The following is a 26652-nucleotide window of genomic DNA, read 5'->3' on the forward strand; positions in this document are numbered from 1 at the left end:
ATTGATTCCCAGGGAATTAATTCCGACCTGCCACAGCAAAAAGGGAAATTAATTATTTATTTTGGAGTGGGCAACACCATACCACGCGGCAGTCCTACGAATTACGGGCGTGGCTGTGTGCGGGTGCGCGCGCCACGCCATAGTTAGTAAGCTGAGGAGAGATCTCTGCCCGACACCGTGTGCTAGTCACGCTTCATTCCGCAAACGCTCGACCCATAGTAAAGTGATGGCCGTCGCTCCTTGATCCATTGCAATCCAAATCTGCGCGGGTGGCCAGCTTCTTTCAAGACTCTTTGCAAAAAAATATAATAAAAAAGTAAAAATAAATAAATATGGTATCGCGATATAATTGGCCGAGCGCAGCGGAGCGTGGGAGGGCCGCCGGGCAGTGACAGCCGAGCGTGTCTATTAGGCATCGTCTGTGGCGAAAGAATACCACGGCGCCCGGATTATACTCATTTATAGGACATTTTTGTATGTTAGTTCATATATTACCAAAAAGTTAATTATAAAAAGAACAGTGATAAGATTTAATTGATGCCACGTAAAATATTTTTTGTCAGCACCCTGAAAGATAGTAGTAGATTTACGAGGAAAATTTCTATATATGAGTCGTAAAATTACAATTTGAAATTGTAAATTTACAAGTACTTCGTATCGACTTGGAATTGATCGATAAGCAAGAATGGGCTGTCGCAAAATTACAACATATTTCGTAAATTACAACAAATTCTTTTTTTTTCTTCACAGTGCAGTTTAAAAACGTGCTATCTATACCAGGCGGCTCTAGGGAGTATGCAATCCCGCAACACTGTTGTGTCCGCTCTCGAACACACGACACACGGTTTTCAATTTGCAGGGTAGAGCGCGGCGAAAGGCAGTGATCAATAACTCTGCCGGCGACTGATCAGCTCAGCAAACGACACCCACCCGACTAGGCGGACGGACACAAAAGTAAGAGAGCTCCTCTGGAGGCCGCGAGTCGGTTTCGACACAACCGCCGCTACCGAACGGGACCTGCTGCAAGACATGGCAGCGCCTATTAGCCTGTGCGCTGGAAGTATCGGCAATGTCCATCTCTGAATATGTCCCGCCCGTCGCTGTTCCCTCGTCCCCCAAACGGTTATGTCTGCTCTGCGACACATAAGCACTAATCCCTCCCACGCATTGTCTGTTCGAAGCAATCTTTGAGTGTGATTGTAAAAAGTTGGAAACATGCAAAAGTTATCGGAAAACTGCGTGTATTTAAGTACAACGTGCGTCAACCGAGTGAGGCTTAAGAGGCATTTCTGTTCTGCGTAAATATTCGACTGCTAGGCAATAACACACACTTGCATGTGTGGGCCAAAATGAGAGTGATTGTCTCTTGCTTGCTCTCACGTATGGGTTGGGAGTTGTTCGATCATCTGTCCGCTGGCACATCTATCTATCTACCCCTCCGGATTACGCACACGAGGTCGCTGCCCTGATTGGCCGTCGGTTCGTTTTTAACGCTCCTGCCAGCTGCCCGGGCGCCACCGGCCCGGCCAGGGGCCTCCGGGCCGTGGACAGCAGGTGTGCGCCAAAGAGATAGATGGAGGAGCGTTAGACCGGGCCGAACCTTCAGCAGGCACTTAGACTATGCAACTTTACAAGAAAAAAAATGAGACGAATGAAGAAATGGATTTGAGTCTATAGCACAATTTGTGACAGTGACAGCTCAGCCAGTGTAACTACAGATATTGGCTGTTTTACAGCTCACTGCACTCGAGAAATACTAAGGGTTACAGGAACATTTTCAATAATAAATGTGTTGCAAAATTAGAATTTGAAATTGTAAAATTATTATGTTTGTCGTTTTTTTGAAAACCGCAAATAAAAAATATGTTGAAAATTTACGTAGAGATTTTATTTCACAGTGCGACGGCTGTCCTATTGTTTTTAAGACTGTTAAAAAGTCAGCACTTCACGAAGAAATCTCTTCACGAAAAAAGAGCTGTGGAAATGTTGCTAAAACTCAAAACTCTTCTTAGTTATAAAAAAATTGACATATTACGGTTATTTGTCCACAACTATTTCAAATTAAGATGGAAAAATGTACGGTTTTTGACTAAAAAGTGTTGCGATTTTACAGGTCCTCCGTAGCGAGCAAGTGTTAGGAAATCACAAGATATTGATGAAAATTGTTTTTTGGTCCGTTATGCATAACGCCACCCATTATTTGGATTACAGCAAATGCGCGCGATATTGCTCACTGCCCTATGTTTAGTGGTTGCTATTAATTATTCAACGCTAGCGATAGATAGGCCTGCCCGACCCGTCTCATTGCATCACGCGACATTGTCTCGAGGGATGCTGCTGCCTCAAACTCGAATAAACCATCATTGAGCGGGTCGTGTATGTCAGCTCAATCGCCGGCCGAGGCAAATCGTGCAGAGCTTTGCAAGTCAATCCTGCGCCCGCGCAGAGGAGGGACAGACAAGCGCGTTTGCAGTTTTCAGGCCGAACGAGGCATTATCGGGCATTATGGTCCACTAGTTATCGGGAAAACAAAGGTACAGCGTCAGCAGTGAGGGGTCGAAGCGTCTAAAGTTCAAAGCAATTCAGACGTTTGAACAGAACCGCACAAAATTTTAGGACGTGACAAAAACGTGCTTAATAGACCTATCGTAGAAGCATTAAAATGATTGTCCCCCCTGAAAAGGTGCCAAGTAATGCCGCCTCGAATGCCGCCTTCCGCTCGCGATGCAAAAAGCAACTACCAAAGTCAGGGGCGCACTTACAGTTTTAACGCAAGGCTATGGGAATGGGCCAAAAATAGCGGGTGCGAGCCGCCGGTGCACCGCCCGCCGGCGTTTTATCACCTAGCTTGGTCATTAACGAACGCGTTTCATATGGGAAAACAATTTGACTGTGTATCCCCGCACAGAGTGTTGTGGCACGCCTTGCTCGTATCGCCCAGACCCACATCGACCCGCAAGGTGCTAAAATAGAAGTAAGATGAGAGGCGGCGACGTGCCAGCTTCGGGTGCGGCATGAACTCCGGCTGACGGAGGGGAGCGACGCACCCGACTGCCAAGCGGTATTTACTATAAGAAAACTTGTAAGTACTCGGTATTACACTGTATTGAACCCTTCCCAAAAGTTTATAATGCGGACATTTTAAAATGCCAAAACACTTCCAGTGAAAAATATCTAGTAAGATCTTATGATTCATACTGAAATTTGTTCATACTGGCGTATTAAAAAAAACACATTTTAAAATGTCTGCATTACAAACCGGGCAAGCTCAAAACCTTTCCCTATTACTTTTTGCAATGCTCATAACGATGCTGGCTTCAGTGCGGGGCGCCCAAACAGAAAGGCAAGCGCCACCAAATGAAATGAAATGTGTGTTGAGGCCGATGCGGCGGCGGCGCGCCAGGCAACATGTGTAGGAGCGAGAGGGCAACGTGGGAGAGGAGCGAGTGGGGGAGAGACAGAGAAGGGCTGAGCGTGAGTGGGGGCTTAGCTACGCGTCCCGACGTGACGATTGGAGGTCTTTACTACCGGCGCCGTGCATTAAAGCCGTTCATTAGTTAGGGGCTTTAACGGAAAAACATCCCGCCGAACGACTTTGTTTAGCGGAGGAAACAACAACGCCGGCGGCGCCGCAGTCCGTCGTCGTGGAGCCTCTTGCTCGCCCTGCTTGGGCGCGATACACTGACAAACCAAATGTAAGACCGACTAATACTTTCAAGTGTACAACTCTGCCCACTTGCAAAAGTGATCGGCGCGGTTGTGAGCCCATGTGTTTGTTTAGTTGAGGAACTTGCAAGTGTACAAATTGTTGAGCACCAACCAAACAGTTCCTCTATTTGTCATCAGCGTAGTTCTGCCCTGCTGCAATAGAGCGCAGTGTCCGCCGTCTAAACTGATGGGCAGGCACTGTGAGGCGCTCTGGCGCTCCGAGTTACGGAGTTACGGTTTTGCACCCGCGCGCGAGGCCCGGGACCATGTCACAAAGACGGGCTGCGTGAGCTTTGGTCCCGATGGGGAACACCAGCAGCAGTAGGATGCACGCCCTTGTGCTGGCCAGTTCGTTCAGTGCAGGTCCATGTTTACAGCTGCTCACTAGAGGTCTTACACACGTTGAAAATAAAGTTTGGGCGATACACACTTTGTGTGTGTGTGTGTGTGTGTGTGTACACATTGCCTTGAGTACGCCACCTGTCCCTTCTACCCGACCGCCTCCCACAACATGTCACCGAATGGCGCTGTCCCGATACGTCTAGCCCCCCCTCCCGGCGTGCGGTGCATCGAAGGCTTGGGCGACGTGGGTGGCGATCTAGAGGGGCGTGGCGGGGCGTGGCAAGGTCTTGCGGCGCCGACAAACGAGAAGGGCCCCCGCGGCCGCAATGGTTCCGCCCTCGTTACCTTATTACTTGTAAACCGTTTGCATCGCAATGCATTCAATGACTCCTTGCGCCGCTGGTCGTCATTTCGTCGCCGGCGCCGGTCACGGGCAGCGGGCACCAAAATAAAAGTCCAAAGGGGGGGGGGGGGAGCGGCAGGGGTCGTTTGCCACAAATTAAAGGTCACTCACTTTTGTCGCGTTTCAAGTTCTGCTGTTCGAGACGGAGCCGCGCGTGACGCAAGCGTCCTTTTATCTTGGTCGACCGCGAGTAACGCGCGATATTTAAACATATTTAAACTGCATCTGCAAAGATGAGAGCTAAAAATATCATCCCTCAATAGCAGTGAATATGTTTAATTGCTACTCAGTGCCAGTTCGGCCGGTAATGAGAGAGCAATACGATCTAAATTACGCATATTCAATCAGGCAGTAGTTCATATAATGATCACAACGTTACAAAAATGTATTGCAAATAGTTGGGTATCGCTAACGATTCTGAGTAGGCAAAAGTCGAACACCCGTACGGCGTCGACCGTTCGCTGGGCGGCAGCGATGAGTTACTCAGATATGAGCCTCAGATATCGATCCGCATGAGCCTGGAGGCGCGGCCGCCGCTTCTCCCCATAGCCACCGTGACGACGACACCCCTGCCCGACTTGTCTGGCGGCCACATCATGATACAGTGCGCGATGGGGACTCACCGGCTCTCGCAACGCGACGCGTACGGAGCCCGTGGCCCGCCCGGCCCCGCCCGGCCCCGCCTTGGTCATTTTCGGGATTGCGACAGAGCATGGACGGTCCATCCTCTCTCGCGCCAGGCTACACTGAGGCGGCGACGGGACCGCGTCAAAGCCGCGCCGGGCTGGGCCGAGGCGCCGCCGAAACGTCTCCCACGAGTCCACAATATGAAGCACTGGATGGACATCACCCGCACGGGCGCGCCCATGCGCAGCGGTCGAGGGTCGTTTTCGAATCGGCCGGCGTCTAACCCTTTTGACAAAAGTGTCTCCGGACGCATCCCTCCAATTTTACGTTTTATGTCCACGTGCTTATCACGCGTGAAAGAAAGTAGGCGGGCGGTGGGGGCCGGCGATTTCACCACCGTCGATTACGAGCCGCGACACAACGAATATAAGGCATTCTTTGAACCTATAACAGACACCAAAAATATGAGGGTGTCTTCTTTTAAGTCGTTCATAATTGATACTCTAACCAGAAAAGTAACCAGAGAAACCCCAAAATAATGCCCACATGTGGGCGTCGATGGATATGCAATAATCTGCTGCGATGACGCAAGCGAGCGCGCGCGAAAAGAATAGAAGTGTTGGTCAGCTCGTAAGAAAAAGACAAGTTGAACTGGAGAAAGGACCGTCACAATGACCCGCCCTTGGCCGCGGCGGCAGCCAGGCTGATGGCGGATACAATTGTCGCCCGCCATGCCATGCTGATTGCAGAGGAATGCGAACCCCTTCTACTTTTAATTCAGCGTTCACCAGTCCTGCCGGGAGCAGCGGCTGAAGCCCTTCAAGTTGTGTTTGGTACGTCTCTGCCTCGTACTGTTCCGCCCAGCTCGACTAGCAGAGCGTGAGCCTAGGCGTCCTCGGCCAGAAACAATCACCTCTCTAATCACAATCACTGACATCCACAGTGGACGTAGTTATGGCGCGCCAAAGTACAGTTCTGGTTGCAAAGTTTTGTGATAATAATAGAAAAATATACTATGACTTTTATCTGCTTTTATCCTTCCAAAAAACGGGGTGGTCCATAGACTTCTTCCTTTAATTTGCTATCACTGTACCGCAAGTAGGCGTGCTGGCGGCCTTTCGTTCCGTCGCTCCCCACGGCACCTTGGGCCCCGTATGAGTATGCAATCCACCCGCACGCCTGCATGCAGTACAAGATAGATTAAGGAAGGAGGAACGCCTTTGCCCTGTACAAACTTGCTCCCAAAGGTTTACTTTTACTTTTTGAAAAATCTTTGTTCATTTAGAATACATTTTATATTTACAAAATATGAGATGTTGTTTGAAGCTCGCCCATAAATTCTACGTCGGTACAGAGTGCTCGTAATTTTTAAATGTTCAATTGTATTTTTTCCAAAATACATCATGGAAAATGTTCTTGTGATTCTTACAAGTTTCTCACAGTGTAAGATTGTGGAAATGCAAACTCTGGAAACCAAAGTGTGTACATGAATGCATTATTTGCTTAATACCTACATGTATGCAGCAAATACTGCGCACATGAGCATGTATGCAGCAAATACTGCGCACATGAGCATGTATGCAGCAAATACTGCATACATGTCCACGTACACACGTAGAGCTCTATCCTAAAAGCTATGTGCCTAAGTGTGTACCTGGCCATGTATGCAGTATTTGTTGCATACATGGTCATGTACACAGTATTTGCTGCATACATGTAGGTATTCAGCAAATGACGCATACATTTACACACTTGGGTTTCCAGAGAACAAAATCCAGCTCGAAATAAGCGGTCGTACCGCATAAGCCTGTGGACGCATCGCCATCGCCACACCGCGCGCGAGTGCCACTTCCCAGAGTAAGATAGGTTGCCTGTTGCAGGGCGCTGGGTGGTGTGTCGAATAGGTGGCCTAGCTTCCCGGGGTAGCCAGCCAAGAGATGCACGATGGGCTACCCCTTCAGGGGCGTGCCAACCAAACAGCTCAGTCAATTGGGTTGCCTAGCATCACGGGGCAACCGTCACACGCCCCAACCCCGCCTGTTTACGTAGCGAATGGTACGTGTTTAGGGATGTCAGGGATAGTGGCAAGTGCACAATCAAAATGATGTTGTTCATTTGCAATAAATTGTTCAGTTTTACACTGACTTTGACAACAACACTTTTTATTGCGTAACAGCAATGTTTTTTATTTGTGTGAAAGTGACCTCTGTCACTAAGCACATGATTGATTTGAGAAACAAACATTTTACTCTTGAACAAAAATTGATACGTAACAAAAGCCATTGAAAAACTGAACAACGAAGTCACAGTTTATCAACGTTATTCTTTACTGCGGGCCTAAAGAATATTAAGTTATATTGTGATTCTAAAGGTGCCGTTGCCTCGACAAAGTGATATACCAACTCGAACATTGTGATTTGGGGCATTTCCTCTCCCATTTTATGATTTGAACTAGCCTTTTACGACTTAGCACCCACCAGGCGCGGATTGGGGGGGGGGGCGATCCCCCTCAACCGGCCCTAAACGTCCCAAAATTGCCAGGTGGGTGCTAAGTCGTAAAAGGGTAGTTCAAATCTTTAAAATCGCCGCTCTATCTAATTTGAAGTATCTAACATTACGTCATATGTTTTCGATTCCTGTTTAAATTCAAATCAGTGGTTCCTTGCTTTCACCACCATAGCTAGTCCATGAGAGTTTTGGTTTCGAGGAAAGAAAATGGTTGAGGGATGGAATAATTTCTCATTTCGTACATCGCACCAATAGTCCGTATCTTTATTTCGACTGTGGTACAATTCTAGACGTACGATAATTCCGTGGTACTGGGTAACAATTTTACTCCGTCGCAGTACACTTGAAAGTGTCCAACTCGGTAGGAGTGCCCTTGTAAGTGGCATGTCCTCTGTTGAGCACTTCCTAACAGTGAGCGATTAATCTAAGAAAGTTAAAAGAGGACTTGCAGTAGCACACTTAGTTTATCAGTGCAGCACAATGCTTAGGTAATTTTCTGACCCACCATATTCTCAAAAGATTGTGGTAGTCCAACGGACCAACGCAGACAGAAAAAGCCGAAACTTTCTACATGTATTGTATTTCCTCTTTATTATTACTTTAAAAGAATTTTGTCTTTCCTTTTCACGATTTTACCTGCCACGGGTAGTTCTTAATTGAAAATAACTAGTATTCATCAAACTTTGAGTACTAACTGTATCGTAGAGGTGCAAAATCGTAAAATCACATCATTTATCATTTAATAGTGTCAAATTCATCGGGACGTTAGAGAATTTGCTTCCAACACTCCAGTTCCCGGGGTCGTTCTTCCAGTAGAAACTGAGACAAAGTGTTCCTTATTTTGAGAATGTATTTCACTGTTAATGAAGTTCGTCATTTCACGACAATATTCTGTCACGAGTAGTTTGTTATTGAAATTGACGAGAATTATTCGTTTCGTCAGGACCGTTCTTTTAGGACAACAACCGAGTAACAAACTGTTCGTCATTTTACGAATGTATTCGTTACCTTAAAATAACAAAGAGTTTGTGTAGAAAAATTAACAGGACATTTTTCGTCAAATTACGAAAAAACTTCCAACAGTGTTGTTGCTTTAACATTCCGAAGAGTTTTTGTAGCAAATAATAACACGACATTTTTCACCAAGTCACGACATAATTTGTAACAGTGAAGGAAGGAAAACTAACATTTGCCACTGACGTTTTATTGTTGTCAGGTACTTGTGTATTTGCATAGTATTTTCCTGGAATAGGGATGAAAGGAAAGGCGACATAGATGTTTTTTGTATTTTTTTATTGGTCTTACACTAAATAATTCTTGCAGAGCATGGCATTTAGTTCACTCTATTTAGTGCAAACATTTTTAAAAAATAAATATTGTTGATTTGAAGACAAGAGCAAAAGGTTGCTAGTAGAAAGAAGATTGGCGACGGATGAGCATTGTCGATGTGGATCATCCAGTGGAAGGGGGGTTTGGTTCGTCCGTCGTCAATTTTCATTTTCACGTGTGATAATGGCTAGTTTTGTTTTGCTCTTCAGAGGGAAAATCACTTTGATGAAACTTAGTTGCCCATCGTGGACCAAAAATAAATATTTTGACAGCCACAAATGCAGCAAACAATTATGGCAAGCACCACCTTCCCACCCGGGAGGCGACAAATCGTTCCATCATTTGTACCTTAAACTTATTTGATATGAAACATTGTACTGGCTACAAAAATTCAGGATAATATTTCTTCGCGTCAAAAAATATTTAAAATACACTCAAACTGAAACATTCCTGACATTCCAGGCAAGGAATGAGCTGGTAAATTGCAAACTTTTCAGAAAATTCTCTTAAAATTCATAGCTTTGAATCATAAACCTAAATCTCTTCAAATACGCGATTGAGGTATAACACTGTCGTCACTCACTAACCAAGCAAGCTGTTCATGTCATGTTCCTTAGTGTAAAGTCTAACGTTTTTTCGAATAGTTTTACTTGCTCTCTTCTGTTATTTCTCGTAATGCGTTCGTTCTTTGTGGAATAATGTGTACTTAGGGCAGTCACTTGTATATACTATTCACTAGTACGTCAGGTAAAGTTGGTAACTATAGTCGTCAATGACAAGATTTGTTCGTATCTTCTCGGGCCGTCTTCTCCAGCGGTCTGAGCAGACGTAACTGAGGCCAAACGCCTTTGGGCCTTGAGTGTAGAGCGCCTTTAGGATCCGCGGCACGGCGCTCAGTAGTCGTAATCAGGGTAGCCGGAGTAGTACATTTTCCGGCGGTAGTAGGCGAGAGGCACGACCTGCAACACCACGCACAGGTTCACGCAGCTCCTTAACTTACGCACAACGAACTACTCTTCTTCTCGCAATGCGAAAGGTAACTCAACCCCTCGATAATCATATCCTTTTCTTCAAACGTCTCGCGCCTTCACTCCCGCCGCTACAGTTGGCCACTTTAATGATGCGGTTCGGTCAAAACGGCCGGCAGCTGTCAAGGGCAGAGTTCAAAGCTGAGCCGTTCGCGAGGACCCTGCTGACATCAATTTTAAGACATCTCGTCGCTGTTGCCACACGGGCCAGGTTGCCCCACGGGGAGGTGTTTTTACTGAGAGAGGTGCAGCAGATACACGCAGCAGATAGCCTATCTAGGCGAGGACAATGCGAAATCTAAAGACTGGTCATGGTTCACTGCGGCTCACGGGCCTCTTAATTCTTTGCTTTTGAGCATGTTAGAATACGTGTGTACTGTGCCACACAACAGCGAAGGCTGGTAAGAAGCTCAACAGATGGACAGTGTCAATCCGCGTTCGGCATGACGCGATGTGGAGTCTAATGGGGGAGGCAACCTTGGATGCTACTGGCTGAACAAGTGAAGAAGATCACTTTTATATTCCGCTCAGCGCTCGCGGGCCGCGTCCGAGTAGGCCGGATGACGCGCCTCGGCAGTAACCGTAGCGCCTTCGGACGCAGCCGAGACTGTCGTGTGCCCGACACACGGCCAAGGGTATCCCGACTCCCCCCTCCCCTCTCAATCGTTTCATCGCGACGACGATAAGAATCGTCCATAAATCCGGGCCGAAGCGCCGCCGGCGCCGATGGCAGAGAGGGGACTACTCTGTCTCGAACGCGATACCCATAGGACTGCAACAGTGCAACAAGTTTAGGTACCTGGTCGGAGTGCTTGACCCTCGTCGTCCCGCGGTCGTACTTGGGCAGCACCTGCGACTGCTGGCCGACGATCTGAAAGGCATTGCGAAAACGTGTATAAGTAACAAGTAACGACAGAGGCAAACCACACGCCAAGAACGTCCCTTTCCCCTATATATAGCGTTTATGAAGCAAGAGCAGATGCCGCGCTTAAAACGCCCGTGCATTTTCAAATAAAAATTCAACAAACGTGTATGAGAGAGAATCAAACACGGATAATAGTGAATTGAACATACGAAAAGGACATTTACAGCGGCGAGTATGATAGAACAAAGGGTCGTATGCCGTTTCTAGTACGAAAGGATGGTCGCTGCCATCTGCTTGGCCAAATTTACTCTGTTCAGAAGCAGCCTGGCGATATTTACTGTGTGTGTATGATCACAATTTGAGCGTGCGAAGTAGACTCTGTGACTACGAGGTCTGTTTCATACGGAGTTTTTTTTACAGAGCTTTGTTAAAAAATAGTATTCAATTTATAATTCCTACGCCAAAGTTTTAAAGGGTGATTACTTTGTTGTCCTGCATAGAATAACACATTTGTGGTTGATTGGGATAGGCTTGCTACGAGTCCACTTCTTCATTACATAATAAAGCCTGCCGGTGCCACGACGTGAAATCAGCTGTAAAATAAGAGGTGCGACGTCGAGTTCAAGGCGGAGGGCTGGCTGACTCGAGGCGAGGTGCCTGTCGAGGTCCTCTTGCGACCGCGTCTCTGAACGGCTCAATATGGTCGTTTTCTCGACGTTCAGGAGATGTTGACGAACAGAGATATGTCTTGCTATAGCAAGTCATGCGCACAGATGGCAAACACGGGAGGCCCACTCGACTGTGTGAAGCTGTCCATTCATTCACCCACCGGTCGGTAATCCTCCCCTCTACTCGGTCCGAGCGCACTGCAATGCAACACCCTCATATCAACTAGCACCATCTCAGTGCAAACGCATCGTGCAGCTGCGGGGAGGAAGCCAGGCGCGCCGCGGGGCCTACATTCCAAACCCAACCTCGTTCTGCACCTAACCATCTCTTTGTAACCAATCGTTTCAAATTCATCCAGATTACAGGCATTGTAACACCACTTCATTACAATGGAAGAAGACTCTTCTTTTTACAATTACAACCCCAATCCGCCCCCAATAGTCCTCGTGCGAAAAACTTTTAGTGGCAATTCCATTTATTCTGCGCCAACACGTTAGTGTACTTCGACTGCAGTCAGAGTCTCGTATGATATTTAATTAGGAATCGCCTTGGCGCAGAAGCCGACTGTATGCTTCTGCCAACAACTGTGAACGGAAAGGAGGTGGTGAGCGCAACCAGCACCACCACCACCACATCCTTCTCTCTCTTCTCTCCCCTGAGCCGGCTGCTTTCCCCGTGTCGCCTCTAATGCTCTCACGCACTTTTCCGGGTATTTGTTGCAAACGCGTTTGCTCGCCGTGCTTCACTATATTCACAAAGAGCCGCCGCCACCACGTCACCTGGGAGAGCAGCGCAACGAGCCGCGCTGTGACACCCCACCGTAGTACCGTAGTGTTCGGGATCCGGTTAAGCATCAACCGATAGAAAAGGGAACAATATTGATACCTAGACAGTATAACAGAGTTTAAACGTCCAATACTAGAAAGTGTTTAAATGCAAGGTGAGCACTTGAATGTGCTCAACTATATTCACCTATTCGCATGCACCTTCAAAACGGAAAAAATATATTGGTTGTCAGAGCGAATACCTTGGCTAATTTGGTGACGGCCAAGAAATTCGCTGTGAAATAACCTAAGAATAAGTAGTCAGACACACGAGTTAGCTGCTAGAGCGAACCCGTATTTTCGAGTTTGCTGTGGCAATACTTACTCTTGTCTCTGACAACTAGTTCTTAGAAGTCACCGCGGATTTCTTGTCTGTCACCGAATTAGCCAAGGTATTCGCTCTGACAACTAATCTTCTTTTTCCGTGAAGATTTCACCTACTTATCATGCGCAAATTTGCGAGATAATTTTTTACGTACTTCTGTACTTCTTCACGCTACTGGAAACGTACCTCCCAAGGAGAACACGATTGTCACAGGGACATCAAAAAGTCACTATTTTGGCTCGAGGAATGTCACTAGGGACGTCAAAGACTCCAAAATGACTTGAAAGTGACTAACCTGTTCTCCTTGGGCTTACCAAACCGCGAGTTGAACCAGACCTCTGAGTTAGGAAGTCGCGTCACTACCCGCGCGGTCACTAAGGCTACATGCGGAGACCTGCAGGAACCCCGTGTGATACGTCCGGGGCTCTCAGGGACCTTACCAACAATGTTCCATAATGTTGTATCCAGTGATATAGAAAATTACATCCAACCTCACGACTATACCTTGTATCTGTTCCAGAAATTAGTAACACATCCAGAATTTTGTAACATCTTGATCAGATTTCAAAAATTTGTACCCATGTCACACGTTTCTGTATCAGAAGAGTCTGATACATCTTCCATGGAAAATTTTCCTGTACCCCGTACGAAAGTTTCCCACTGTGTACTTGTGTGCTTGTCATGATTTTCACGCAGCAGGAATACTGACACTGACAAGGGGTCAAAAAATCAGTGAGAGGATGACAGTGCAGCACTGAAGACAAGAGCTATCAAACCACACACTTCAAAACCGAAATAATAGTTAGAAAACAGCAAGAAAAAAAGGAACTAGCTTTGAAAGCTAATGTGTGCGAATTTGCTATTTGAATTTAGCTAATTTGGCTTATCCTTTTTTTCATTTCGTGCACTAATTAATTTACATAGACGGTAAGGCGTACTAAAACTTACTACACGTTTTTTGTTTTTTTAATCCAGCAGTCGTGATACATTCTGACCACCTCGCAATACATCCCTGACGATGCAATTAGCCGCTTACGACTGGGGCCACACGAAGCGGGCCGTCCGTGTCCGTCGAGCTATCTGCGCCACGACTTCGTTCAAAACAGCGGCGCGCCGGCTCTCGTCCAGCTCATGTCTACTGCGACCCGTTTGAGCGCACATCAGAGCCAACGACGGCCAATGGCGCGTAGTATCGTTTTTACGGGCATTCCCCTTCTACCCCCCCCCCCCCTCTCTCTCTTTCTCTCTCTCTCTCTCCGACTCCTATATGTCCTCTTCATGTCGCGTGGTGAGGCGACATGTGTCGAGCCGCGTCGTGTGCGCGGACCAATTCAGTTCGGAAAACACACACACAAAAAAGAGTAAAACTGACTGAGAGGGAGAAAGAGGCTATAACGTCGGCGTGTCATGGAGGACGCCTGCTGGTCTGTTGCTGTTGAAACCAGACGGCGACTAACTGGACACAAAACGTGTTGCAAGAGATGGTCATTCCCGACCGGCGCATCGGGAGCAGCGAGAGCGGCGCGGCGAGGAGCGGCGGGTGCCATTGCTATGCAAATGTCCAGACCCACCCACGCGCGTCGCCCCCCCCCCCCCCCCCCCCCCCCCCCCCCCCCCGCCCCCGGCCAGAGGCCGTAAGTCGTGGCTCCATTACAATTACCACTCACCACTCAAGGGCGGGGCGCGAGGCGCGATAAATTAGACAACGAAATAATTGGACGATTATTATTGATAGTAATGATTTTCAGAGGATCTACGCCAGTGAGGCTAAACTCGACGGGTTAACGCGGCACCCATGCGAAGATAGCAGCGCCTCGCGCGGGCACGCAACACAGTTTGTCCGTAAACTAGCATATATTTATGGACCATAATTAAGATAATTTAACGGACGAAAATTGCAATGAAATGAAAGATAACATCACGCAAAATTATTTGGCTATTTAACTGCTGCTGACGGCTGCTGAGTTTTCCGAGTATGACTTTAAGCGATGACTCGGGGCAAAGCCCGGTCATCACTCTGGAAACTCGGGTGTGAGACAGTCTAACACCAAATGGTGTTAGGCAAAATACCTCACACCAAATGGTGTAAGACTAGTTGTGCCTCACACCAAATGGTGTGAGACCCTCTGTGTCTCACACCATTTGGTATGAGAAAGTATCACTCCATTTGGTGTGAGGCACAATGAGTCTCACACCATTTGGTGTGAGGTATGTTTGCCTCACACCGTTTGGTGTGAGGTATTTTGCCTAACACCATTTGGTGTTAGACTGTCTCACACCTGAGTTTCCAGAGCAGGCACTACAACTAAATTCCTTATAATTTATTGTTGACTTATCTCCTCACCTCTTTCTGGAAGTACTCGGGCAGCTGATGCGCGTAGAGCTGCCTGAACTTGAGCGAGTGCGAGCGGAGGAGCAGGTGCTTGAGCAGGGGCGGCCGGTACACGGGCGGGTTGTAGCGGGGCCCGCCGTCCACCTCGTTGATCGACGGGTCCTCGGCCTCCTCGTAGACGGGGGCGGGCGCATACGTGGACGAGGGCACGGTGCGCCTGGGTCGGGGCGTCGGGGGCACGATGGGGCCCACCTTGCCGCTGGGCACCATGATGGCCTGCGCCGACACCCAGCACATCGCCTGCAAAACACACACAGTTGGGTAACATCTGCTTTTGGGATGAGGGAAAACTTTAAGGCACTCTTCTCATACACTTAACGGAAAATTTCTCATAACTGTCTTCAAAATATGAAGCAACACTGTAAAACGTTTTCGTGATTTTACGAAAAGAAGTGTTACGAAATGCTTCGTAAAAAATAATTTACGAAAATATTTCGTTAGGGCCAATTTACGAAACATTTCGTAAAGTTACAAACATATTTCGTAACGAATGCAAATAATTTTAGGGTCATATGTCATAAAATTTGACAAAATATATGCAAATTTCATACCCCTTAGTTAGAGCTTTGGATTTTACGAAGCAATTCGTAAAATAACGATGTATCGTAATTGGTTAAAAACGAAGTTTTCGTACTAGAAAATTAACCGAGAAAATTTCGTAAAATCACGAAATTTATTTTTACAGTGAAATGTCAACATTTCTGGAGAAAACCAATTCAGGTTCTGAGAAATTTTTCTTGAACTAAACCCAAAAAAGTGTTCTTAATTCAAGAACTGAACGTAAAATTTTGACAACATGCTCTTACTATATCTCCTATTTCATCCTTAAAACAAGAAATTGGTCTCAAAATTTTCGATACAGTTCCTGAATTCAGAGCACAATTTTGGGTGTGTATGGGAGTTTCTGCTGAAAGTTTTTCCTCTACCCTCAGAAAGTCAGAGATGGTTTCTACCCGGAGGGTACTCCTTAAACTCGCAAATGAAGCGCCGGTTTGCGTTATTGACCTTGCGTTATCAAACACGAATCAAAACGGCTTCGTTTCCACGCACGCGCGTGCTCGCTCACACGCACACATTCACGCACAGCACGCACAAACCTTTCACTACGACCACATCACTCACTACTTCAGTTTCCACGCACGCGTAATTTCTCGTGGGAGTGCAAGGCGCCGCTGCAGGCGCTGCAGGCGTGCTCCGAGCGGCCCCCAAACGCACCCCGTTGCCTCATCGATTGAGACCGCCCTATCTCTGTGTGCCACACATTTACATAGAATGGCGCTCGGCCCATCGCTCACACAGCAGATAGTGCACAAAACCGACGCGGAGCCTACTTTACAGGGGCGAAAAAAGCTGGCGGCGGCGGTCATCAGGGAGCAGTCCACACGGATGCACCTGAAGGCGACGGTAGCCTTACTGTAAAAACAAAAGTGCAACACAACACCCTTTAAAGGTGCTACTGACTTAATGCCTCTGCAAAGTCACCAGAATTGCTGAAAATACTTTGGAAACCCTAGTGTGTACTTGAATGCAGAATATTCTGCATACCTACATGTATGCAGGAAATTCTGTGTACTTGGCAAGTATGCAGGAGATAGTTTGGTCAAGTATGCAGGAGATAGTGTGTACTTGGTCAAGTACACACTAAGTCTCCTGCATAAGTGTATGGAGATTTTAGTGTGTGCTTGACCAAGTACACACTATCTATACCTATACTTGCCAAGTACACAGAATTTCCTGCATACATGTAGGTATGCAGAATATTCTGCATTCAAGTCACCGAAGTCACACATGGGTTTCCAGAGTAGCACCTTTGTAAATGTGAAGGCACAATTTCACTAACACCTCTATAAGGGCATATTAGATAGCACCTTTGTTTTTCCAGTGCTCAGACTCTAGGGGTTCGGCAGACACACCGATAAAAGTTCCGGAGCGCCAAGCCGTGTTGTCACGTCGAGTTGGCGGCGCCGCGTCCTCGTTCGTTGCGCGCTGCAGTCTTCGGGAGGGACATGGAAATGACTGTCGTGGAAGGTCGGAGCAAGCGGCGGCGGCCCGGCCCGGACCAGTTTATGAGGACAGGGCACTGAGCCGGGCACAGCAGCTCAGCAGCCCCCGGAGCAGGCGGGACTGAGCCGAGCGCCCAGCATCCGCTGCGGCACAGCTGGCTCCGGTCGGCCGCAGGCTTGGGGCGAGCGGGGCAGCCGAGTGCAGCAGCAACACGCACAGGAAAAAAATCTCTTCCCGCGCATCAAAACCAGCGCAGAGACGTTCACCTGCAGCAATTTTTGGACGTACCGAAAGCAGTGCGTCCTCCACAGCGACGACGTCCGACAGTCCGACACCGTCACGACGTGCGTCGCTTTTGGCTGCGCGTTTGGCTGCCGTTGGAGGACGAGGAAAGCGCGCGCGGCGCATCAACGTACGCCTTCCGGTGTCAAAAGGCCTCATAAGCGACGTCGCTTGGGCGCCGGGCCAGGCTAGAGAACGTCCTTTTGGCTCGCCTTTTGGCCCGCCAACGGTGCCAGGGGAGGTGTGCGGGTGGATGTTGCACAGCGCCGGCCCAGATGGCCCCAAAAAGCGGGGCTGCCGCGCGGCAAATGGCCCGGGCGAATGGTGTCCAGCGAGCCGAGCCGAGCGGGGCGGCCGGCCCCCGCCCCCTCCCCCGACCGGCTGGGCGAGCAGCACGGCGGGCAGGCCAGGTAATTATGATGTAAGCGCGACACGTTGTGCTGTATGGGTTACGTCCAAAGTAAATGCGCGCGCAAGTTTGCGAATTAGCGTGTAGATACGTCTTCGCTCCCCTGCTACAACTACCCATCCCCGATGCGGGATTTGCGCAAATCTTGATTATCTTTAACTTTTAGTGTGAAAGTGGCAAAGGGAGTTTTGCTTTCTCTAACACCATAGTTAAACTCTTCCTACATAGACTTGCGCCTTCCTGAAGTTTCTTTTTTTCGTGAGTTTTATTATTTTTTGGAGTAAAATAATGGAGGATCTAAGCTCATGGGAAGTTTGTTGCCATCTAGTATTATGGCATTTTATGAAAACATTGCATGTTGATTTAGCAAATGTATTGTTTTTCACCATGATCGCCGCTAGAATTAATTTAGAATCCATTCTCATATTCGCTCAACTATTTTATTTAATAATATGCTATGTGAAGCCTGAAGTTTGTCCGGAGGTATGTTCAGCAAGTAAGTGCGTGCTGCACGTCCACGCACGTAACGACGCGACATGCGGCGCGCGGAAGCAGCGCGCGACAGACTCCCCCATCGCTCTTCCCGCGGACCCGCGGGGCGAAGGCGGCAGGTGAACAGGCGGGTCCGGCCGGGGCGAAAGGCGGGGCGGGGGAGAACTCACGTCAGTGCTGCGCCGTGATGTGTTCCGGAGCACTCTTGAAACCCAGATGCACTCTAAATGGGAAAAGAGAATTTTGCATCCGTCGCGCTGAGAGAAATGTTCCGTTGCAGCTATTGAACTTTTGATACCCACCTTCAAATTTTGTTCGACCAGTCTGGGTTTGTCCATGGGCATCTCAATCAGATGCAAGTTTGTCTCTAAACTAGGCATACCAAATATAGTTTATTTGTACTTAGGCTAGCTTTTCAAATACAAATTTTAACCAAATTAAAGCGTGCTCAGAACACATCTTGGATGGATAAGAAATTGCCGTTTCCCATTTAGAGTGTGAGAACCGGTGAGAAAATATAATAAGTATTAACTGAATACCCACATACGGCCATTTCACTACCTTCTCGGTGGGAAGGTTTTCAGTAAATAACGCAAAGATAGAGGGCGCATGCACCAAATACTCAATACATGTCCACAACAAACCCGGTGTAAAACGAGATTAACGCTGTTATTCTTTTTCCTCGACAAGTCACCCGACGCCGGTGATCGACTTATGAGCCGCGTAATGCAAAGAAATGTAGCTCTCCCCTCCACTCCCCTCCCCATCCCCGGTCGTCGTGATCCCGGTGGTCGACCACCCATTGGGCGCGCAAGCTGCGCAGGCAGACACGGCCGCGCGCCGCAGCGATCCTATCTTCCTGGTGATTATTGATTTCAAGCGGACAAAAGGGGGGCAGCCTCTTTTGTTCTGCGGGTGGCAGCTGACGGGTACCCCAACCTGCACGCCCGGGCAGGTGTCCGGCCAAGTACCCGGCAGGTAGGTGCCCCGACCTTGCGCAGGATGAGACGAATCCGGCGTGACGTAACGATACAGGTGCACCTCATGTGCTCTTGTGATCGTTAAGCCTCTCTTTGCGCGTGTGGAAGACCTCCTAACGTATGCAATACTACTCTATTTGCGCAGCTATAAACTCAAAGTAAGGTGCCCTCTTATTATTGGACACCGCTTGCCTGGGCCCCTCTTCAGGAAAAGGGTGCAAAAAGTCAAGGTGTCCTGCAAAAGTGCGAGACGTAAGTCGCACAGCTGCTGGACACCCCAGATTTGGAGCGTACATAGGCCTAATGACGCCGGCCTATGTCTACCTCAACAGCAAAGCAGCTAAGCCTCGAATTCGGATCGAGAACAGAAAGCAGAGCCAAAACTGCGTTAATTCCGCAGTATGCATTTAAAGATTGAGATTCACCTTTACCTCGTCTTCGCTGCGCCTTTAAGGGGAAATGGGCGCGTATAAATGTTTACGATGTGGCGGCAGCGGGAGATTCGACGCGGAATCGCGCGAGTTACACCGGTCGGAGAAGCAGTGAAAGAAACCAACGCCAGAGAGCAAACAAACACTTAACGGAAAGAATGGAATTAGGACAAATAGAAATGTGTATGGATTTGTTACTTTAGATACGAGGGAATAAATCTCAATCTTGAGGGGGTCTAGAAAAGGCCACTAAACGTTGGATTGATTTGGAGGGGGGTAGGTGTTTCTCCTCATTCTGGAACAACACGGTAAAAGCAGTTCCAGTTCCTTGATGTTCAAGAACCAAGGCACCGATTCGAGGACGCCCCATGTGTTTTTCCCTACCCCCGTCACTGTGAAAATTGTCGTACCGGGTGCAGGACAATTTTTCATGGAAGAAGTTGTACAAGTACAATCTAAAATTGTACAATTTACTAGCCCTATGTATCGACTTGGAATCGAATATCGAGTGACAGTAGGGGGTTGTACTTACATGAACGACTCTGAGTGTAATGGCAAATTACAAAATATATCGTACATGTACAAATATGTTTTTCACAGTGGTCCTTGAACCGGTGTTTTGGTGCTTGCATTGCATGTCAAAGAGCTGGTTTTAGGGTGAAGAATAGTTCAACAACCTTCGGATCGAAAGCAGATGAGGATCGTGCGCTTCGTACGACAGCCACGAAGATAACGTAAATTTTTCATGCTTGAAAAAAACCCCGGGCAAATGGTGCACCAGATTTATCTCTCAGGTCTCCCGGCGTAAATGACTGCATTCCGTCCAGGCCGCGCGACATACCGGCCAATTATTGTTGCTTATTTGCAGAGCGAGATGTTACCTTGAATACCCAGACTCACTGAGTACATCTCCACCAGCCTTCGAGTTCCCGCTGGTCTAACAGCGACTGCCGCTCACCTGCGGAAACGAAAAAAGAAAACCCAATTAATTAATTTGATTTGTTGTTCTATTTGTGTTTTTCTTTTTTTCCTGGACAACAAGAGGGACTACTGGACGAGAACATTCTTCAGAGCTCAGCATGTTAGGTAAATTATTTTAAGTGTATGAGACTGTAAAACGCAGCCCACACCACGCACTTTAAAAAGCTTACGGCGAATTTCACTGGAGCTTAAGGTGATATTCACCGTAAGCTTTTAGCAGTGCGGTATGGCTGTGACACTGACACAAGTTCCCATGGACTTGACGCCGCGCCTCCCCACGCCAGCACGTGACACCGCGCCACGCCACGCCAGGTGCGGTCTAAGGTCGTTTCCCTTCTCACAGTCGAAGGCGCCGCCGCCGGCCTACAGGCGCCGCCAGGAGGGCAGAGCGCGTCGCTAAATGGATTACGGTCCGTTTGTCTCTCGACCACAAGCGCGGCGCCGTGGGGCGGTGGCGCTACGCGACGCCACGCCAAGGCAAAGGCCGAGGCGCCCAGCACCTGATTTATTTTCTCGGCGACTTTTAGGACGAGCCATGAATACCGGTGGTCGGGGGTCATGGGCAAGTTCGACCACCGCAGCAGGTAAGCGCGCGGGCTTCCATTTATTGTTATTGTCTGAGCAATTGCCGGCCAACGATAGTATCGCTCTGCAAATTTAACTGTAGTACAACAACACTTCAAACAAGTACGGGATAACAACTAAATAGGGGATCAGACCAAGAAACTATACTACACGTCTCAATAAAAAAAGTGGTCTACGGAAGCAGAGGACCCTTAATGAAGTGCGTCTACGACAGAAGTTGGTGTGAACTAGCGAAAGAAGAAATAAAAAAATTAAAGGAGGAAAACGTACAAATGATGGTCATGGGAGTGTGAAGGTGGAGGTCTGCGAGAAGTTGACAAGGCGACGGGCGGGGGAGGGATTAGAGCATTAGACACGCGGCAGCCTGGCAGCCTCACGCCACACCAGCGCAGCCCTGCCCTGCCGTCGAAACTAAGGTACACACGGCTCTAACGAGGAGGTAACTCGTTGGGAGTTTGCGATTAGCCCCCCGCTCCCTCACACGTACAATTGGACAGACACGCACACAATGCCACAGCAGGGAGCCTCGTTTCCTCACGGGAACACCACACACACACACACACACACACACACACACACACACACTTGCCTAGGCTTAAAAGCCTCCTCCCAAACCTACCGACGACCGACATCCCCTGTGAGGTAATTGGTCCTAAGGGTGATGGTCTCACGGGGCAGCTGCTCGCTTCAGACGACTCGCGCGCAACGTCACATGCAACGTCAACCGGACGGCAGCATTTCGGGAGGGTTTGCACCGAGGCGACTGACCCCGTCCGCAACCATGAGAACGAACGCTTCACCCTCCTCTGACCGCAACCACAATGCTGCTCTCGGCCGACTAGAGTCCGTCATGCAAGCCGATCAGACGGGTGCAATAAATTTATAGCCCCCCGTCAAGCTGGAGACACTGGAGACCCGCGCCCCGTGCCGATTGTCCTGTCGCATCACCGCCCTATTTGGTGGTCATGCCTCTCGCTCGGACACACGGCTGCTATATTTATTGGGTAATTAGCCGACCGACGTGGGTCGGTTATCAGATCAAAGCTGCAGTGCTGCAACAGTGCCAGAAAAGAGACACGAAAATGAGATGATAGTAACAACAACCGCACATTTGAGCCACAGACGAAGCATGTTCTACAGTATTAAGGAGACTAACTGCTGATTGTTTCGCCAAACTGGATTTCCAGAGAGCGGTGCCGACACCATGCCAAACGTTTCGTTGAGAAATATCACGATGGTCTCGATTAAGTCCACACAGACTTCTGTACAAAACGCGCAAATATTTATGGCTGCACAGCAGCAGATTTCCTCGTTTTATTAAATACGGTAAAGGCGTGGTGTCCTTTCGACAGGACTGCCCAGCCCCCAGCCGGGCCGGGCCCGCCGACCGGTTCAGCTCGCGCGCTATGCAACAGCAGGTCCAGTTGGGGCCGCGGTGCGCCGGCTGGACTAGGCGCGCGCAGCCCGGCGCAGCCCCCGGCCCGCATGGGAGCACAAGAAGAATGGCGAACCGAAATGGAACTTGTTTAGCCGCCATTACCATCAAAATAATCACGAACGCATAACGAGCACAGCGCTCTGCACACATTTAACTGGGGGACTGCCTGCGCGTGTGAGTCTTTCTTTATGCGTATGACATTTCAACAATCGTTTCAGTGAGCGAGCGGCAAACGTTAGTGGGAAGGGGGCAAACATCAGTACCCGAAAAAAAATGCTCAGATGAAAAGGAACAAACCTAGCCACCAAAAAACAACAAAACACCCCATAATTAGCACACCATTTGAAAACGGACTGAATTCGTTCTGAATGCCATCTTTAACTCATCGGCTGAAACTGGTATTAAGTTTCGAAGAATTTTCAAGTTTACCGGACAACACCTTTTTTTCCCAACCCTTCAGGGAGTTGCCAGGAGTTGCAGTGGACGTTTGCTCTCTGGATGTGACCCGCCAAAGATGAAACTTTTACCCGTTCTCAAACTACAAATTTTATCATCCTCAATCAGATGTCATGTTTTTGTTGTTGTTGATTTTTTACTGTAGTGTACTGGAGGCAAGATAATGACCACTGAAATTTCGCGTGTCTTCGCCAACTGTTTCTGCAAATAACTCTCGGGCGGCTGCCGGTTGCGCCTCGCGGCGTGAGAACAGCCCCGCTGCAGCGCCTGATGCGCCGCGGGGCATAATGAGGCGGCGAGTGCGAATAAGGCGTGCCATTAGGGGCCGGCGCCGTAAGCAGGGCGACACAGTGCGGCCCGCCGCGGCCCGCCGCCTTGAACAGGTGCAGGAAGAAGGGCGTTACACTCAGGACCAGGTCGTTTGGTATGGCGGCAAAGGGGTACAGGCAGGCGACCGACATCGTAGACCAACCGCAAAAAGAGCAAATCATCAGCCCTTACACTCTAAAGCCAACGGACGTCACAAGCAGAGGGTGAAAGAACTGGATAGTGATATAGCAGACCGGTTGGTCGGTGCGCCAGCTCTATGAATGGCTAAGCATTTCTCTAGTAGCTTGCGAATTTACTTGCATGCAAAACTAGTCGCTGGATAGCAGGCCGGTCAAGTTTTTGGTTTGGGTTTGGAGTGAAAATAGATAATTTAGCTATAGAATCTCTTTTCGCATATCGCGCTGATACCGGTAGGCTGAATCTTTAATTTGAATGTTCAACGAATGTCGTACGACAATTCTGTCCTACTATACTATGGGCGAAATAGCAACACTCGAACACACCTAAGCAGGAGCAACACGGCTGCGGCGGATAGAAACGTTTCACGAAACGTTTACCTCTGCTGACAACGTTATTAGGGGGTCAGACCACTCGTCATTGCTAAACGTTTAGGTGCGGCATTCATCACTATTAGATCGCGGGCACGCGCTTTAATTGCTCTCCAACGACTTCCCTGTCATCAATGCAGAGAGAGGGGGGGAGGCTGAGAGGGGTTCACCTCGCGGTTGGTCTGCAGCAGGGTCATTAACGACGATAACAGCCCCGGGCTGACCGCTTCATAGAGGAGTTAAGGAGAGAGACGCGAGCTTCTCCGTGTTTGCCTTTTATTCCCTCCCGGTGTCCAGACGAGAGCCCACAACAGTTCGCGCGAGGCGCTGTTGTAAACCGGCCCCACTATTCTCCATAGACGAGCTCCAAATTACTGCGACTGGCACAACTCTAGGAAGTTGAGCATGTGAGCTCGGGGCCGGCGGCATGCCCAAACTAAAGACCATCGATACAAGGCACAGGCACACACACACACACACACACACACACACACACTCGCGAGTGAAAGTCACAACAACAGCCCTTGTCGGAACCTGGCGTGGCGCAGCGCCGCATAGCGCTCCCCAATGGTAACCCAATGCGCTGCCAATGCAGTACCGCTCGCCGCCCGCCGGCCGGCCGGCCCCGGGCCAGCGCCGCGCCATAAAGCCAGCGACGAGCCGCCCGCCAGCACCGACACTGCGAGCAGGGCGCTGGATAGACGCGCAGCCATTCGATTAGTGTTCGATTTCAGATAATCCTTATACCTAATGACATGCTTGCTTGACATCAATTTAGGAGATACGATGGTCTTTCGGTCGTCATAGTTCGTTGTTGATAGTGTCGATGATGCGTCGTAGACTATACTCGTAGGACGACACCAATTTAGCAGTTCTAGCGTTTAAACCGGAAGAGAAGATGTTGTGTCAGAAGTTGTTTTGTGAAAGGAATAAATTTGTCAGAAAAAATATGTCCTACGGATTCAAATTCTGTCTGTTTGGCGTGTTTCCGTTCAGTTTTGTGCGTTCATAGTATCGTCCAGAAAGAACGTCCGTTTCTGTCCAATTCATTCGGCAAATTACGGTGGAAGCTTAGCTCGGCGCCTGCGAGGCTCCGGGTAGGCAAACCCGCAGTACACGCATGCACTGCAGGCGGGGTGTTGCCTACCTATCAGGCGTTAAGAGAGCTTGCACACCTAAACTTGGCACTTACGTAAACGGCGAATGTACGATGTACTTTCTGGATGATGCCTACTGGCTTGGGGTGCAGCAGGGCAGGCCGTAGTGCCTTAAAGGGGTAGACAAGAAGAGAGAAACACTGTTGCGCGTGCAACAGTACATCGGACTGTCCAAATGGACATTTCATATTTGCTCAATGATCACACTGATAAATTAAGTGTTCAACTGGCGTGCACACGCAAGTGCTCAACATGATATTGCACAGTTTTCAGTGTTCGACTGGATATTTCAATGCACAGTTTTCCGTGTTCGACTGGATATTTCAATGCACAGTTTTCAGTTTATTCAGTTTATTTTATTTGCAAGTGCAAGTTTTAATGTCCAGCAAACCTCGCAGCAAACGCCCCGATGGCGAGTGTGTACACCACTACTATGTCGCCTCTTCCTCTAGAAACGAATCCATCTCCGCACGTCAAGCAGCTCGGCGCGGCGGTATTAAAAGCCGATGAGCAGGGACCTCAGCGAAGAGTGACGTAACTCAAGTTACCAAGTTACAGCAGTTAACGCACTCCGCTCGCTGGCCAGGGCCTGCCCCTCCCCTCCCCCCCCCTCTCTCTCTCTCTCTCTCGCGTCAGCGCGACGTGTGAGTGATCAGCCCGTACAAAGTGGCCCGCTTCACCGATCGTGACCAGCTTTTATCTTCCTGAATTTTAAGCGAGCGAAATTGGAGCGACGCAGCTGACCCGGCTGCAGCACTACGACTGCAGGGAGAGTGCTTCATACACAAGCCGGCAGATGCAAACGACGGATTACCTCGCTACAATTCAAACGCGGCCGGCACGCAGCACTCGAAGAACTTGTTTGCAATTCAAACGCATCGACCCGTATTTGTATTAGCAGGGAGCTCTTGCATCTCAAATGGCCAGCGCGCAGCCGCCCGCACGGACACACACTGAAGGGCAAAGCGGACCATTAAAAATGTTAAGTTGAAAAAGTAACTGTAATACAGACCAAATACAGAGCATTTGCTGTTTAATGCGTTTCAGCTTACGGTGTATTCGCAAATGTTCATCAAGCTACACTACTAAAATCTTACGAACAAAAAGTGTGTATAATATGAACGCCTCTGTTCATATTATGAATCTCACGTTCACATTAAGAACACGACGTTCATAATATGAACACGTCGTTCGTTAGATCTTAAGAGTGAATAGCAACATTGTTTTTTATTAGCCTTTTAGCACTAAGTTTCCAAATCCTCTAACTGCAAAGTGTTTGCTTTGCAATTGGTTTTTACCGTGTACATAGATGACGATGAGTGTTGTTTTTCTTCAGTCTACGTTGGCGTGCGACCCGGCCAAAGCTAAAAGTGGCCACCCTTCAACAACGCGACGCGCAGCGTAGTGCGGAGGAATAGGGGCGGCGAGCGTCAGGCCCCGTGCGAGTAGGCGAGCCCGAACCGCACGACGGCCTGACGGCACTGCCTATCACCCAGGGGCTCCACATCCCCACTCCGTCCCCCGTGCAAGTGCCCCCCC

At 48.8% G+C, this 26652-nt stretch overlaps 1 protein-coding gene across 3 annotated transcripts in view; it reads right to left on the reverse strand.

Moving 5' to 3' along the window:
* Window positions 1–8862: 8862 nt before the first annotated feature.
* Window positions 8863–26652, reverse strand: part of LOC113202537 (uncharacterized) — an 81538-nt gene continuing 63748 nt past the window's right edge. For 2 of the 3 annotated variants that reach the window (XM_052273732.1, XM_026416800.2), the window contains exons 2-4: window positions 14973–15260; window positions 10745–10816; window positions 8863–9876 (exon numbers count right to left, since the gene is read on the reverse strand). In XM_052273732.1, the coding sequence (XP_052129692.1) occupies window positions 9811–9876; window positions 10745–10816; window positions 14973–15257 (423 nt within the window). In that variant the 5' untranslated portion in view covers window positions 15258–15260 and the 3' untranslated portion in view covers window positions 8863–9810. Of the gene's footprint in view, window positions 9877–10744; window positions 10817–14972; window positions 15261–20499; window positions 20577–26652 lie in introns of all 3 variants that reach the window. The other variant, XM_052273731.1, reaches the window with a different exon arrangement.

The sequence above is a fragment of the Frankliniella occidentalis genome, unplaced genomic scaffold (assembly GCF_000697945.3).
Source record: "Frankliniella occidentalis isolate FOCC.00 unplaced genomic scaffold, Focc_3.1 Scaffold296, whole genome shotgun sequence".
NCBI lineage: Eukaryota > Metazoa > Arthropoda > Insecta > Thysanoptera > Thripidae > Frankliniella > Frankliniella occidentalis.